This window comes from Lissotriton helveticus, chromosome 2_1 (assembly GCF_964261635.1).
Source record: "Lissotriton helveticus chromosome 2_1, aLisHel1.1, whole genome shotgun sequence".
Classification (NCBI taxonomy): domain Eukaryota; kingdom Metazoa; phylum Chordata; class Amphibia; order Caudata; family Salamandridae; genus Lissotriton; species Lissotriton helveticus.
The window spans coordinates 2,024,609,058-2,024,626,898 of NC_136059.1; the positions used below are offsets into that span (position 1 = coordinate 2,024,609,058).

The 17,841-nt window shown below is 47.2% G+C and overlaps 1 protein-coding gene across 1 annotated transcript in view; it reads right to left on the reverse strand.

Annotated features, from left to right (window-relative positions):
• Positions 1 to 17,841, reverse strand: part of GASK1B (golgi associated kinase 1B) — a 258,634-nt gene that overhangs the window by 146,165 nt on the left and 94,628 nt on the right. The window contains exon 2 of the mRNA XM_078676990.1: positions 15,492 to 15,706. Within this exon, the coding sequence (XP_078533116.1) occupies positions 15,492 to 15,706 (215 nt within the window). The remainder of the gene's footprint in view (positions 1 to 15,491; positions 15,707 to 17,841) is intronic.

Here is a 17,841-nt window from a genome sequence, read left to right on the forward strand (position 1 = left end):
ATGTGGTGTTCACTGACCGCCATGCCAGGCTGGTGGAAGAAAGCATCTTCTTTCCAAGTGCGTCCATCCTCTAGGATTCCCTTACTGGTGGAGTGGCGGGGAACGTGCTATGGGAAGTCGAGGCTTGGACCACCAATCTCTCAGGGGTAGGGTGTTGGAAGAGGAAACTAGATCACTCAGGGCAGGGCGATGGCCCGCAGGCAATTGTTCTGTTCACAGGAGTCCCTATATTAGGCTTGGACCAAGTTCCTGGAATGACATCAGTCAGGGCTTCATTAAAGGACACTAGGGGTTTAGAGGAGAAGCCCCAGGCTGAAGCTCCTCTGTCAAGAAGTTAGTCTTGACTGTTACAGAGGAAAGTTCGAGGTAAATGAAGTCCGCTGCCATCTTCATCACCGTTTCATAAGACACTCCTTCGCTAGCCCGGTAGGTGGAAAGAGCATATCAGTGTCTGGAGAGGTGTCTAGTTCACTGGCTTCTGATAGTCCAAATTCTCATTAGGGGTGTACAACTGGGATTCCAAAGGGTCCAGAGACCCCTCCCTGTCTTCCCCCAAACCTGTGTGTTCCACAGAGCGCTAAGGTTATGAACTAGAATCACTGGACTCTGTTAATGGCCATTCCGACTCCAACTCATCAGCAATAAGAATGGGGCTGGCACTGCCAGTGGGTGCCGGGAGCATGGACGCCAAGACTAGCACCGGCACAGGAGAAGGTTGCGTTGGCATGACTGGCGCCGATCTGGATCGGATCCATAAGACCGGATCAAAGCAAACTCCACTGGGCTCAAAGGCACACCGGAGGGGTCGATCTGCTCAAATTATTGGCGCATGGCATCGTAAAACACTTTTATTTGAGTGGGAGTCGCTCCGGCTCCCGTACACGGGGAGAGGCGCAGAGCAAGACCCCACAATGGCTCTGCAGAACCATGACTGGACCGTCAATGTTCCCCACTCGTCTTGTCAAACCTAAACGGACGAGGTGAAGTCAAAGTCAATGTAGACTTCTTCCTTTTGTGCATCGTCCCAGTGTGGACCTGGAGTGTGATAAATAAGACTTGGGGCTCCTGTAGCAGTCCCGTGACCTTCTCTTCCTTGATCGGGACCAAGATCTCATAGGAGTTGCGCTAGATGGTGTTGACTGCTGGGTTGCAAGCAGCTTTATGGTTGTCCCTTCAAAGCCTTTGGTGCCATGGCCCGGCAGTTCGAGAAGGACGTTAAGTTGCACTCAAGACATCAAAAGCACACAAGGTGCGGGTCAGTACTGACATTGAGCAGTGACAGGCACCACACGATTTGAACCCTACCTAGAGATCATCCCTTGACATACAAGAACAATTCTTTGACAAAACATTAAAAAATGTCTGTCAAAAAGAGCCAGAGGGGTAGCTCTTCTCTGGATCAGTGCTAACTGTCAGGGAAGAAAAGAAATGACGTCCACGTACATCAGTGGTGCCTTTATAGGTGACCGCAATGTCACATCCGGCGCCAGCGATGCCAAGCAGAACCAAAAGGAGACATTCCACGGCGTGCAGGGGTCCTGCTCACGCAAAAGTTTCCTGGTCCAGTCTGACACCTGGGAAAGGTCCGCTGAAGTCTGTATCAGATACTGAAATTAATTCTATATTAACACCTGAAGCCAGTGGTTCCTATAGTTTTCAGCCTAGGTTCTCTTCTTCTAGCCATTAAACCTTGGAAACGCTGTTACCTTCATTCGATCAGCTCATCCGCCCCCAGGACGGGGTTGCTTGACCTAAAATGTGCCCGGTTTTGTACAGAAAACAGGTAAAACATTTAAAGAACTTTGTCCATTTCCTAGTTCAGTGAAGGAGCAAGATTTGCACTCATTAGCTATTCCCATTTCCCTGAATATGGTTTGTTGGACTTGGTCCTTTTTGGCTAAAGTTCCTAAACTTTTTGCCTTCCCCTAAACCTTTTTTCTGACATAGTGTTGCCAACGTAGTTGCTTTGGGCACTTTGTCACTGCTCCCTGTGTAAAGTGTAATGGTAATTGGTTGTCCATGATTGGTATGTTTGCCTTACTAGTAAAGTCCCTAGTAAAGTGCCCTATGTGTGCCAGGGCTGGTAATACAAATGCTACTAGTAGGCTTGCAGCACTAATTGTGCCACCCACACAAGTAGCCCTAAAGAGAGAACTCAGGCCTGCCACTTCAGTGCCTGCGTGCATTTTGTTAAACTGCCATGTTGTCCTGACAAGTGCACCCACTTGCCAGGCCTTATCTTCCCTTTTTATGCACATCAGACACCCCTGTGGTAGGTCCAAGGTACCCCCCTGAGCAAGGTGCAGTGTATGTGAAAGGTAGGACATGTACTGAGGCGTGTACCATGTACTGACAGTGAAATACTCTCCATTTAGTTTTTCTCTGTTGCAAGGCCATCTTGCCCATAATACAGAATGGGGAAGGCTGTGTAATATGTTTCCAACCTATCTTCTCATAGGCTTAAGATGGAGAGGTGACGTTTTTTGTGCCTGAACTCACAATTTAATAACACATCTTTTTATGAAGGTGGTTTTTGCATTGTGTGTTTAGAAACCACTCTTTTAGAAGTAGCTGTTTTTTTGTGTTCTAACAATTCTGTGTGTCTCTGCCTGGTTCTGGATTGACTGTCTGGATTTGAATGTGATAGGCTCTGGGGAATGTCTTGACCCAGGGGAGGAGGTTAGACAGCAACTGGCTGACCTGCATCTGGAGTGTAGGGGGCAGGAGTAGCCCCTGGAGGTGAAGAGGCCCGGGCTGCTGCCATAAAACAATGCCTCCATCTCCTGCTGAGTGATTAAGGATCCAGACCCCCACTATCAAAGGAAGAAGGTGTCACAGGCAGAGAGACACCCAGAACTGGTTTGGACGGGGTCAGTGCCCCCCTGAACACAAATACTTCAAAGACATTTAGGGGTATAACTATGAGAGCTGTAACCCTTGAACGTCAAGACTGAAAAGGATTAAAACTACTTCGTGGTCAAGAGGATTCTCTGCCAAGTAAGAAACAGCTGAAGAGACTGAAGGAAAGGACTGACCCTTGCTGTGTGTTCTGGGGCTGGCCTGCAGTTTACGGATTTAACCAAGGAGAGGCTAAGGGACTTTGCTGTGTGCTGTGTCCAGGAGTAACTTGTTCCCATGGGCCCATGGAGAACTGACTCCCTGTTTTGGAAACTCAGGAACATAAAGGTTTCCAAGGGTGTCTCAGCAACGCTGTGTGCATGTGCTTTTGCAGCCTGAGACCCTCGTAAGAATTGCCTTGTGATCGTGGCCACCTGGAGTCCAAGTGCGTCTCAGTGACGATGTGTGCATGTGGTTCGTGCAGCCTAAGACCTTACTGAGAATTGTCCTGTGATCGTGTGCACCCGGAGTCCAAGTGAATATCAGCAACGCTGTGTGCGTGTGCTTTGTGCAGCCTGAGATGTTCGTGAGGATTGTCCTGTGATCGTGTGTACCTAGAGTCCAAGTGAGTCTCAGCGACGCTGGGTGCATGTGCTTCGTGCAGCCTGAGACCTTTGTGAGGATTGTCCTGTGATCGTGTGCATCCGGAGTCCAAGTGAGTCTCAGCGACGCTGTGTGCGTGTGCTTCGTGCAGCCTGCGACCTTCGCGAGGATTGCCCTGTGATTGTGTGCGCCCGGAGTCCAAGCGAGTCTCAGCGACTCTGTGTGCATGTGCTCTGTTGCAACCTGACACCTTGTTGAGACATTGCCCCATGAAGGTGTGTCCCAGAGCAGTCGTGTTCTCTGAGTTGATCGACAGCGTGACCAGAAGTGCTGCGATCGTCATTGCCATCGGCCTGGACCGCCATCCCCAGAGGAGCTGTGAGGATTCACCACCGCCTGTCTGAGCCTGCTTTTGCCAAGGAGAGACCTCAAAACCATCACGTCGCGGGTCCGTGTTCCACTGCCCAAGATCAACGAAGTCGTATTGGTGGCACAAGCTATGAGGAGACAAGAGGAGAGTGAGATCGTACCCCCCCAGGTAACGCTCAGGGAGCGTGCTTGGGTCATGCCTGGGGCGAGGTGCAGGCTAAGAGAGAAACGCTCCCGTTTCGCACCAATTTCATTTCAAATGAAATTGGCGCGAAACGGGAGACGTATGAGAGGAGCAGGGAGGCCGACCACATCCATACAGATTGTGAATTAGAAAACCACCGGCCGAAAGCAAGCATCCAATATATCAAAAAGTGGAAATCAAAACCACGGTTGGATCTGTTGAAGTGTAATTAATTGTTTAGCTATCCGTTTTTAATGTACAAATAATCGGTGGCTCCTCCGTACATAAAGAACCCGAAAGGGTACATCACTAAGCCTCATATCGTCGAATCAGACGAAGACATAGAAATCTGATCATCACAAGACGAAACGAGGGCAAGGGAATTCACTATTCTACTCTTTGAAGGTGGAAGTGTCCGGAAGCGGTAGAAGTAAGACAAGTATAAAGTCTTTTCTCAGCCCCAAAGAATACTCCAGGCTGGCCAGAGATGAAAAACCTAGGCGAAAGCATATACTGGTATTGAGAGAACTGTCCTGAAGAAGGTGGTATTGCAACATACCGAAACGCTGCGTCGACTTTTTGGTTCTTTTATGTGATCTTTTGTATAATTTTAAAGAAATTGTTGCTGTGAAACATCACAGTTTTTAAAGTTTTATTGTAATGGCACTTATATGCATTGAATGTGTTTGTTGATAATATATTAAATGGAAATGTTTTTAATATAAAACTTCATTGTCAGAAATCTTTCTACTTACATTGTATAACTTGAAAAGTTAAATCTTGCTGGGACTAGTGGGTCCTGTTATCAGCTGCCAGTCCTCTTCCCAACCCTGGGCCGTAGGGACGTTTGTTTATTTTTCATACTGTTTCTCCTTGTCCCCTGATGGATTTTTAAGGAGACCTCCTTTTGTTTATATGAACATTGCAAGCACTCACCCCCAGTCAACTGATCTGGGTTTAATCCATCATCATTCTTTAGCTCACTCCGCCACCCCAGTTCAGACATGGCCATATACAAATCAGTCTGACCCTGTGCCTCATGGGAACAGTCCTGCCCGAACTGCCAAGCCATTTCTTCCCTGGACCGGAAACAAGCATCCTGGGACCGGTTTCTGGCTAATCAGCCATCATCAACCAGGCTAGCTTGAATAAAGTGGCAAAGTGAGCAAGGGACCCACATCTGAGCATACCCTGCCAACTTAGGGCAAACAAAGCAAAACCAAAGGGGATGATGGACAGAGTGTTGAACAGTGCAAGCAATCACACCCAGTCAACTGATCTGGGTTTAATCCATCATCATTCAATCAATCAATCAATCAATCAATCAATCAATCAGAGTACTTGTAAAGCGCGCTACATACACGTGAGGGTCTCAAGGCGCTGGGAGGGGCGGGGGGGCGGCGCTACTGTTCGAGGAGCCATGTCTTGAGGATTCTTCTGAAGGTGAGTAGGTCTTGAGTCTGCCGTAGGTGGGTAGGGAGGATGTTTCAGGTCTTGGCGGAAAGGTTGGAGAAGGATCTGCCGCCGGAGGTCGTTCGTTGGATGTGGGGGTGTAGAAGCTGAGTCTGCTGTTCAGGTAGGCTGGTCCAGCGTTGTGGAGTGCTTTGTGTGCGTGGGTGAGGAGCTTGAAGGTGATCCTCTTGTCAACGGGGAGCCAGTGAAGGGCTCTCAAGTGGGGGGGTGATGTGTCTGCGGCTGGACATTGATGATTAGTCGGGCGGAGGCGTTTTGGATGCGTTGTAGTCGTTATAGGTGTTTGGCTGGGATTCCTGCGTAGAGTGCTTTGCCGTAGTCCAGTCTGCTGCTGACGAGGGCCTGTGTCACCGTTCTTCTTGTTTCGGTCAGGATCCACTCATAGATCCTGCGGAGCATGCGGAGGGTGTTGTAGCAGGAGGAGGAGACGGCGTTGATCTGTTTAGACATGGAGAGGGAGGACTCGAGGATGAAACCTAGGTTGCGTGCATGGTCGGTTGGTGTTGGTGCTGTTCCCAGTGTGGTCGGCCACCAGGAGTCGTCCCAGGCTGAGGGGGTGGTTCCAAGGATGAGGACCTCCATCTTGTCCGAGTTTAGCTTCAGACGGCTGTTGCTCATCCAGTCGGCGACGGCTTTCATTCCCTTGTGGAGGTTGGGTTTGGCAGTGTGCGGGTCCTATGTGAAGGAGAGGATGAGCTGGGTGTCGTCGGCGTAGGAGATGAAGTTGAGGTCGTGTTGGCAGGCCACTTGTGCAAGGGGGGTCATGTAGACGTTAAACAGCGACGGGCTGAGGGATGAGCCCTGGGGGACGCCGCAGATGATGTTGATGGCCTTGGATTGGAAGGGCGCGAGGCGGACGCTCTGGGTTCTGCCGGAGAGGAAGGACGTGGTACAGTCAAGGGCCTTCTCTTGAATTCCGGCTTCTAGGAGGCGTGTCTTTAGATTGAGATGGCAGACCGTGTCGAAGGCGGCTGACCAGTCCAGGAGGATGAGGGCTGATGTTTCGCCGTTGTCTAGTTGGCGCCTGATGTCGTCTGTGGCGGCGATGAGGGCTGTCTCGGTGCTGTGGTTTCGTCTGAACCCGGACTGGGACGGGTCCAAGATGTTGTTGTCTTCCAGGTGGCGGGCCAGTTGTATGTTGACGATTTTCTCGATGACCTTTGCCGAGAACGGGAGCAGGGAGATGGGCCGGATGTTTTTGAGGTCCTTGGGGTCCGCCTTGGGCTTATTGAGGAGGGCGTTGATTTCGACGGGCTTCCAGCTTTCCGGGAATGTCGCTGTTTCGAAGGAGATGTTGGGGTGCAATGGCTGCGTCTGCTTTGTTGAATACGTGGTGTGTGCACGGGTCTGACGGAGATCCTGAGTGAATGGAGTTCATGACCTTGCATGTCTCGAGATCGTTGACATTGGACCAGGAGGTTGGTCCTGGTGGTGTTCACAGGGGAGGTGGAGTCTGGCGTAGTCGGGGCGGTTGTGGTGTTGAAGCTGTCATGGATGTCAGCGATCTTGCGGTGTGAGAAGGTGGCTAGTGAGTTGCACAGTTCTTGTGAGGGCGGTATGTCGTTGGCGCTGGGGTTGGAGAGTTCCTTTATGATGCTGAAGAGCTCTTTGCTGTCGTGTGCGGTGTTATCCAGGCAGTCTATGAAGATGATCTCTTGGCTAATCTGATGAGGTGGTGATGTCTGCGGGTGGCATCCTTGTGGGCTGCGTGGTTGTCCGGAGTGCGTTTGTGGAGCCAAATCTTCTCCAGTTTGTGGTGTCATCACTGGGTTACTGAGAGTGTGGTTGCAAATACTTTACACATTTGCCTTGGAGATAAGCCTGGCTGCTCATGCCAAGCTACCGAGGGGGTGAGCAGGGGATATCTGAGAAGGTATTCTTCCTTTCCCTGACTTAGAAGCAAGGGTCGCTATTTGGACTAAGGTACCTACCTCAGCCAACTAGAGACCTCCGGTTCTAACATGATTCAATTGTAAAAAGAGCATTACGGGCTAGTTCTAAGTATCGCAGCACATTCAGGATGTTAACTCTGCACCCCGAATTAACAGTACAGTGCAATATCACCTCGTCATTACCTGGTTATTCCGATATAAAAACCCAGTAATGGGGAAAACATCTAGGAGTGTTATTACAGCACTCCTTTGCATATGACTTCCCCCTTTGCCCACCTATTTATCAGATAGGAATACCAATTGTTTTTGTCTAGTTGAACCCTGCCCCAGTTTTCTCACACCCGACAAGTCTGGGAAAGAGTGTGGTAAAACCTAAGGACTCAGAGACTTGTGGGTAAATATTCCAAAGTCCACCCATGAGTAGCTTATTCAGTTAAAGTTTTTGCCTTGTGTGGGACCTGACCCTTTTTGCAGGCTTATCCATAAATATTTTGCCTTCTGCCTTCTATTTCTTCTGACTTCACTCCATGATTGGCATATTTGATTTATTAATAAGCCCCTAGTAAAGTGCAGCTGGTGTGCCCAGGACTTGTAAATCAAATGCTACTAGTGGGCCTGTAGCACTGATTTGCCACCCACCTGAGTAGCCCTGCAAACATGTCTCAGACCTGCCATTGGTGTGTCTGTGAGAGCAGTTTTAAACTGCCATTTTCGACCTGGCAAGTGCACCCACTTGTCAGGCCCAAACCTTCCCTTTTAATACATGTACGTGATCTCTAAGGTAGGCCCAAGGTAGTCCCATGGCCAGGGCACGGTGTATTTTAAAGGTAGGACATGTGCTGGGTAGGGTAAAATGGGGATTGCCTTGAAATATCTTTGAAGTGTAATTTCCCTTTGGGAGCTGATAGAGATTTGGAGTTTGGGGTCTCTGAACGCAAAATTTGAAAGTACATATTTTGGTGAAGTTGTTTTTTTAAATCGCGTGTTTCAAAAAGCCACTTTTAGAAAGTGGGCATTTTCTTGCTTAACCATTCTGTGCCCCTGCCTGTCTGTAGGGATCCACGTCTGGGTTAGGATGACAGATGGGTTCTTGTGCATTCACTCTCAACAAACAGGAGCCTTAGGGGGATAGGAAGCAGGCCGCCCCCCACTCAAATCACTCTTACACAACAATGACCTGCCTCCAGTGAGCTCTATGGCTACAAGGAATTTATCTTGTGGCCGAGGAAATGTATACCTTCTAACCCCACGGTTTGCACTTCGTTGCAAGTTTAAGTATGGCAAGATTGCCTGTATGTGTGTGTTAAATAGCTCACCCGCCCGCTGCATGTGACCCCTGTCTTCCTGTCGTGAAAAAAGGAGGGGGAAGGTTGACAGTGCCTCACGGGAGCAACACCAAGGGGAGGATTCTATCAGACTGGTACTCGCCTGATTCCTCGCTTCTCATCATCGGCTACTGTCAACCCCAAAAGCAAATGGGAGGAAAAATAACAATAAAGAAAGTGCAATTAGGTCAAACAACCAACACGTGTTGTATGTGCATGAACCCCAGTGTGATGTATCCGTGCCTCAAATAGTGAAAAGCAAATATACCACATTAAAAAGAGTGAGACTAACTGGCAACTCTTGACTTTATTCTATGCTGTTAGCTCATTCTGTTAAAAGTCAACCGACATGTTTCATCACTTTTTCATACGTTTCAGTGATTTCTTCAGGGTTTATTTGGGTCAGCATTTAGCATGCACCTTTCTGTGTCTTCCCTTATTGTACCTGTAGCGATTGGTAGAACATAAAACACACACATTACTTTTGTCCATTAAAAAGTCTAAGCGAATCACACCGGATCCGGTGCAAACAGGCAAATGACCGTGTATTGAATAAGGAATATATTACCAGGTGGCCTTCTCTGGCAAGCCTACCCGGCCCCCGTGGAAGACTGCTTGGCGTGTGTCGTCCCCTAGTTCAGTAGTGGGAGACTGTGAACCGCCAAATGGTCGGTGTCTATAGCAAAAACAAGTGCACAGGGTTAGCGTGTTAAGGATACTCCGCACTTCACTTGTGCCCATTCGCTCAAAGGTACGTGTCCTGTTACAGAGTACCTCCCGTCCTTCAAACGCCAGACTCACTCACATCCTCTCAACCCATACCCCTCTCGATGTTGACCCAGTAGCTATGCGTCTCCTTACCGCTTACGTGTCCAGGTGTGGTCTGCGCTCACCCCTCGTGTGTCATGGTGGCGCCGGCAGTCTGTTTACAAAGCCCGTCTCCCGGTCACGTGGACAGGCGTGTCGACGTGGCGTGACGCGCTATGCTAACTTCGCTGCGGGCGCCATCTTGAAGCGGGAGAGTAGAGTCGAGTGATGTGTAGATGTATATACACACAGGGCTTGCAAGCATCTGTTATTTACATCCCTGCATAGTTTTTAGGAGGAGTATGGATATATTCCTGCTCTAACCTGTCTAAATATTACTGATTAAAAAACCGAGTTCATTTTTTTTAAATATTTTTTTTTTTTTCTTGCAGACCTCGGGGACCTCGATGGGGGCCACCTTTGCTCCCAGCCTGGCGTGTATTTATGTCGGCCAATTCGAAGCCAACTATATCTATCATGCATCCAATCTCTTCCAGGGGAACATTGTCCTCTGGAAGAGGTATATAGATGACATTCTGTGCATCTGGAGGGGAACCCCAGAGGAACTAGATCGTTTTCTAGCATGGCTCAACACCCTTGACAGGTGTCTCAGATTCACTTGGTCTGTGGACAGGCACAAAGCCACTTACCTGGACCTAGACATCAGTGCCGCAGATAACAAACTGGTAACATCAGTACATCAGAAACCCACAGATAAGAACTCGCTGTTGCACTACAAATCATTCCATCCAAGGGCCCTGCGAGACAACCTTCCGGTGGGACAATTCTTGAGGTATCGGAGAAACTGCACAACCACCAGCAGTTACATGGAACAGGCTGAAGAACTTACTGATAAACTCATCGCCAGAGCATACCCCCAAAAATCGGTCGAACGGGCAAAACAACGGGCACTGAACACTCCCAGAGATGCTCTACTGGAGCGACAACCGAAAGAACCTAAGGACTGCATCCCAGTGATCACGACCCTTGGACCTCACTCCACAAAAATTCGCCAGATAGTGAGGAGACATTGGCATATTTTGAGTACCAACTCAATGCGCATGCCACCTCCCAGGTTTGCCTTCAAGCGATCCTCCAGCCTGAAGGACCGGCTGGTCCACACACGACCCCAAGTCAAACTGCCGCATTCTAACCTTCCCCCGGGCCACTATCCCTGTGGAGAGTGTAACATCTGCCCATTGACCATAAAAACCAGTTCCATCACTAGGACCAATGGAAGCACATGGCATCTAAACAGTTTCAGCAACTGCAACACGAGCAATGTGATTTATAGACTATCCTGCCCATGCGGTCTGCACTACATAGGGCTAACCACCAGAAAGATCAAGGTGAGAATTCAGGAACACCTTAGCACATTGAAAACAGCCAAACTCTCGACTAAGTTGGTACAACATTTTAGCAGCCAGAAACACAACCCCAGGGATCTCCGCTGAGTTGTGATAGAGAGAGTCCAAGGAGACCTACACAACATGAGTAACAGACTACTCAAGAAAGAGGCCCGTTGGATTTATGAGGAATTAACAGCTGACCAAGGCCTCAACGATATTATTGAGTGGAACAAGGTCGCAATGATCTAGTATGTAAATCCTAAAATACACTGTAAGGACTGCACAGATAACCGCGGAGATATACTCTATATCACGATCTAACAACGCAACAGGAGAATGCATAGGATGTACAGGGGACTCTGGGATGGTTCCGATGGCAACTGCTCCTTCAAAAATGGATTCAATCGTTTTTTTTTTTTTAATAAAAAAAAAAAAAATGAACTCGGTTTTTTAATCAGTAATATTCAGACAGGTTAGAGCAGGAATATATCCATACTCCTTGCAAGCCCTGTGTGTATATACATCTACACATCACTCGACTCTACTCTCCCGCTCCAAGATGGCGCCCGCAGCGAAGTTAGCATAGCGCGTCACGCCACGTCGACACGCCTGTCCACGTGACCGGGAGACGGGCTTTGTAAACAGACTGCCGGCGCCACCATGACACACGAGGGGTGAGCGCAGACCACACCTGGACACGTAAGCGGTAAGGAGACGCATAGCTACTGGGTCAACATCGAGAGGGGTATGGGTTGAGAGGATGTGAGTGAGTCTGGAGTTTGAAGGACGGGAGGTACTCTGTAACAGGACACGTACATTTGAGCGAATGGGCACAAGTGAAGTGCGGAGTATCCTTAACACGCTAACCCTGTGCACTTGTTTTTGCTATAGACACCGACCATTTGGCGGTTCACAGTCTCCCACTACTGAACTAGGGGACGACACACGCCAAGCAGTCTTCCACGGGGCCCGGGTAGGCTTGCCAGAGAAGGCCACCTGGTAATATATTCCTTATTCAATACACGGTCATTTGCCTGTTTGCACCGGATCCGGTGTGATTCGCTTAGACTTTTTAATGGACAAAAGTAATGTGTGTGTTTTATGTTCTACCAATCACTACAGGTACAATAAGGGAAGACACAGAAAGGTGCATGCTAAATGCTGACCCAAATAAACCCTGAAGAAATCACTGAAATGTATGAAAAAGTGATGAAACATGTCGGTTGACTTTTAACAGAATGAGCTAACAGCATAGAATAAAGTCAAGAGTTGCCAGTTAGTCTCACTCTTTTTAATGTGGTATATTTGCTTTTCACTATTTGAGGCACGGATACATCACACTGGGGTTCATGCACATACAACACGTGTTGGTTGTTTGACCTAAATGCACTTTCTTTATTGTTATTTTTCCTCCCATTTGCTTTTGGGGTTGACAGTAGCCGATGATGAGAAGCGAGGAATCAGGCGAGTACCAGTCTGATAGAATCCTCCCCTTGGTGTTGCTCCCGTGAGGCACTGTCAACCTTCCCCCTCCTTTTTTCACGACAGGAAGACAGGGGTCACATGCAGCGAGCGGGTGAGCTATTTAACACACACATACAGGCAATCTTGCCATACTTGAACTTGCAACGAAGTGCAAACCGTGGGGTTAGAAGGTATACATTTCCTCGGCCACAAGATAAGTTCTTGTGCATTCACTCTAGACAGTCACATAAAGGGTTCTAAGTGTGCCTTGCACATCCTGATGGGCCGTCATCAGGCAGATGGGCTTCCTGAGCTAAAGTGGCGGGAGAAGTTATCATTGACACCTGAATAGGGCAGTGCTTGTCCTCACACAAAGCTGTCTCCATCCCCAGGTTTCCGTCGCAGCATGTCAGATGAAACGCCGCAGCCTGAGTTTTGCACACTGCATCACAGAAGTCCATGATACACCATTCCAATTCCAAAGTAGTGCCTGCTTAATCACTGCGGAATCAATGCAGCACGTCTAGATTTTCGACGATCGTTCCTGGGCACCAATTTTTGAAAATGACGTTGCCCAGCACTAAGGAACCGAGGTTGCGTGTTGGGAAATCGACACATCACCTCCTCTTCCAGTAAGGCACTGATACATCACCTCCCCTGCAGAAAAGAAACAATGCATCATTTCCCCTGCATAGCAGTAAGGAACCAACACATCACCTCCCCTGGGAGTAAGGAACTGATGCATTGCTTTGCTTTTCCAGCACCTCACCTCTCTTACGCCTGTTTTGTCTTTGAATTTTGATGCATCCAAGGTACTTTGTGCTTAAAGAAACACATCCGTAGATTTCTATGGACTAAACATGCTTAATCTTTTTAAATTGATGTTTTAACTTATGTATGTAGGATTTTTGTAGTTTTGGTCTTGTTTGATTCAGATACATATTGGCTATTTTTCTAAACTGGTGTGAACTCATTTTGTAGTATTTTCACTGTGATACTGAGTGTATATGTACAAATGCTTTTCACATTGCATCTGAGATAAGCCTGACTGTTCATGCCAAGCTACCAAGAGGGTGAGCAGGAGTTATCTTAGCTGTGTGACTCCCTTACCCTGATTAGAGTGAGGATCCCTACTTGAACAGGGTGCAAGCCACTGCCAACTAAAGACCCCATTTTTAACACCTAACCTTCAGGTACATGTATTCTTGATTTTATAATGGAGTATTAAAAGGAAACGTCCCAGAACTCAAGGAAAAGGTTCAACACTGGCATGGATGAAAGCTAGGTTAGCAAACTAGTTGAAAAAACACCCAGACCGTGAGCAACCTAGGAAGACTGCAGTGAGGATAGCCTATATAAGCAGAGACCCTGTTGACTGACAAGCCCTTCCTGCAAAAATGAATGATATGGGCTGGCAGGAAGGTACCATAGTTAGGATAGGACCATTGCTCCCTTAGCCTCTCATCCATTTCCTGAGCTCTACCAGTGCAGCTCTTCGGGATTAGCTGTAATTGAGTTGTTTGAAGCTGCACAGCCAGACAGGATATGGATGCTTCACATAATGATACAGAATGTTTCTAGGAGATGGTATACTCACAACGCAATCTCCCAAGTTTCAGCAGCAAAGCCCAGGGCAGACTTTGAACAACTGCAGGGGGTACCGCTGGGCATGTTACAGCTGACTATTGCTCCGACAACCAAATGAAGACTGGGATGGGGAGCACCACCTTATCAAAATGTGAACCCTTCCAGGAGACTATCAGGCACTCATTTGTTAGGAAGTCTGTTGCTGGTTCAAACTGCCTTGGTGGGTGGATTGGATGGACATGCTGTGTTTTTGAAGCAGGCCATTAACACCAACCAGATATAAAGAGCTCAGGCTCAGAAAGAAATCCCTATTTCCACTTTCACAAACATATTGTCAGCTGCATGTGATAGGAGAATAAAATAGTTGGCACTTTGTTCCATTTCATGAGTAGCCCTTAACACAGACTGTATAGAAAACAGCCATGCCAGAGTTCCCGTCATTTTGCACTGAGATGCCAAACTGGAATGCTTTCAAATCATAAGTGCAAAAGATATAACTGTAAAATATTTCCGTGGGTTGATCAAAAAGTGATAGACACTTCAATCAAGCAATGGCTGAAGGGTGCTGACCAAAAAGCCAATAGCTGAAGGGACTGATCCATAGCCCACTCTGTATTTGTGTGTGTGTATTGATGTCATGAGCTCTGGCAGACAGCTACAGCTACAGCTATCTGTATGAATACCTAAACACAGTGGTGAAATGTGCATTTCAGCTGGACCAATATAGCATTTGAAGCACAAATGCAGATGCAAGCTGTTTCTGTCTCACAAAATGGTGAATTCAATCAATCCTGTCCTAGTTTGATGTTGATCATGGGCTAGCAGTGACACGGGAATTAAGCTGCACCTTACTGATGTGACCCAAAAAGGCCGTAACTGTTCTGGGGTTGTTAATATTCTCGACGAGATGGCACTTAGCATGGCAGTTGGGGCTTGAACCAGAACCAAGGCTGATGGACGTAAAGTTGGTCGTTGTCAGTAGTAACACACTGAGCAAAGACATCGTGGCCTGGAAAACAGCCCTGTGTAATGATTACTGGCTAAGATTGAATCAGCGATTGAATCCATCAACTTACTGTTTAACTTTCTGTAAGATATGTTAGTCTTGCTGCCAATTTGAAAGGTCTGTAAATATCACATAACTTCATACTTCAGAAACTAAGATGTAATACAGCAATTGAGGGGGAAATCAATTCTCACCTGTTTGAACTACAGAGCTTGTATGCTGGCCTGCAAAATATATATACACATTGCTACCCCATCAGTTGAGTTGTGAGCTTGAAAGACATATGTTACTAGTTCTACTCCAACTACATAAACATACAGCTCGATGATTTGCAGTACATTGATGACCACTACATAATCACTGTAACATTCTAATGTATTGTACAAGTATCCTATACACAACCTCCCTGACCCTATATTTACTGTATCATTAATTTTACTCTATTGCTTACTATTGTCATATAAGTGTTCATCGATTTAGTCGCTACATAAATGTAGTGACATCAGTGGAGTGTCCTTTCGATGTTGTGTCCTCAGTGTGACAAAAGTACACCGACCTTATGCCTTTAAGAAAACAGCACTAAAATGAACGTACCTGCAGAAGAAAATCAAAGAGGGCCATCTTGGACCATTCATGGTGATGAATATCCTTGCACCCAGATTCAGACTTGGGGACCTTGCCATTCTGCCAACATTTCTGCTTCAGTAAATGCTGATAAGTTGCCCAGTCTATTCGGATTGAAGACTGGGTTTCATTATCTGTCAGCAACAAAGAGGAATCCCAGAGGATAACCGGACATGGGTGGCCATCTAGGATAAAGAAATGAGATTTTTGAGCAGGAGAGACAGATGCTTCAGTGGCAGAAAATTATTATATATTACATTACTTACAGGTAAATTACTACAGCAGCGTCTGATCTTTGATATTTAAATGTTCACAACCTCTCTATAATAAAATCTAATCTGACATAACAGTGTAGAAGAAAAGTTTAATAAATTAACTTAGAATGCTATTTCAATTAAGCAATCAAGTTATATGAGATGTAGATGGATACATTTAGTATTATCACGGTGCTTTCTAGGCTTTAGTAAACGTAGGATTCTTTCACATCTGATTTATATTGACTATTTAGAGAAGTACCATCTGATCCTGAGTAGGGTTGACAATATGTTCTTCATTATGGTTATGTTTTTTGGTGATTTGGTGTGTCTATTCTGTAGTTGTCGATTATCGATTCACCATTTTTGACTGTTGCTTCAGGTTATTTACATTGTTGCATTTTCCATATGTTTGTAAATGTGGTGGTGTGTTGTGTGTGGTTTTTTTTTTTTCCTAAAGTGGGGAGATGTGTTATGTTATTAATTTCGGAGAATAGATCCTGTTGTTGCTAAGGGAGGAAGATGTTATTTTTCATCACCTCCTGTTTGCACAATCCCTTGCAGTGTCAACCAGAATAAGACACTAAGTTTACCTGTGCTTAATCCTGAGCACAAAAAGCAAAAAGCAGTCAGGCTTAACTTAGAGGCAATGTGTAAAGTATTTATGCAGCACACAAACAGCAATCAAGAAATCTAGTAGTGCACGATCGGGTCAAACTCGAAAAATATAGCCGACTGCGATGGAGCATGGTTCAGATACAAGAAGTGGATTTGGCCTGGTCAGTGCTTACCTTCAAACTTAGAAGAAATTCTGAGAAAAAGTACCTGAGAAGGTTAAGTTCAGTGGGCCAAGGAGGCGTCCAAGGATGGATTGTTGCCAGGTGAACTCAGTAACCTCCTCAAGTTTCCACATCCTCTGAATGCCTAATATCTGTGGGTGGATCCCACCCATCCCGAGGAAACAGTACTATAGGCCCTCATCACCAGCCGGCTGGACTACGGTAACACACTTTATGCTGGAATCGCAATCCAACTACTGAAACAACTCCAGACCATCCAAAACACAACAGCCACGCTCAAACTGGATTTCTCAAGACAGGAAAGCATAACCCCCAACTTCCGAGACCTCCACTGGCTTCCCATCATGAAGAGATGCCACTTCAAACTACTCACCCACATGTTCAAGGCCCTCCACAAGATAGGACCAGCCTACATTAACCACCAACTGCCACTTCCTCAAGTCCACCAGAAAACTCCACTCAACATATCTAGTCCTCGCGCACGTCCCATGAGTCCGTCGAGCCCGAGGAGGGGGTCGATCCTTCTCCTACCTCGCTGCCAAATCCTGGAACAACCTGCCCCTCCATCCAGAGCACTTTTGGGCCAAAATATGTCTATGGACCTGATTTAGATCTTGGCGGTCTTCTGCCGGCCCACTGTGAAGGTGGTCTCAGAAACTGGTGGGACACCTCTTGGGGTTCAGACGTCACTCAGGGTGGGTCCAGGTGTGGGCTATGTGCCTGTGGGTCTGAACAGGAGGCCAGTAAATTAGCCTTTAGAGTCAATTCTAGTAGTCCTAGATACACATGAAGATGCAGGGCTCGCCCGCAGGGCTGGTCTCTGAGGGTTCAATGCAGGCTCCAGGAAGCAAAACAGTCCTTCCAGATACAGCAGTAGTTTGGCAGAGTGCACAGCAGTAGACAGTCCTCTGAAAGTCCTTCTGCACGTCCAGTAGTGAACTGAAGAGTGGGTCTGAAGGTCCTATTGTTATACCCTGGTGCCCTTCTTCTGGAAGATGAGAGAAGATTCTGCAAAGGTTATTTAAAGTGCATGGATTTTCCTGACTCCTCTGCCCTAGCTTCAAGCTGGCTGCAGTGACAATACAGGCCCTTTGTGTCAAGGAGGACCCCTGGATATTCAGGTGTAAGTGGGACTGTGCTCAGCTTCGCCCCCCCCCCCATTCTGCAAGTTGATGGCCCATTAGGGCACACCTAATCCTTGTCTGTTCGGTGTGACTGTCTGGGAGGAATTTACAAAGTCCAATTGTCAGATACACCCAGTCATGT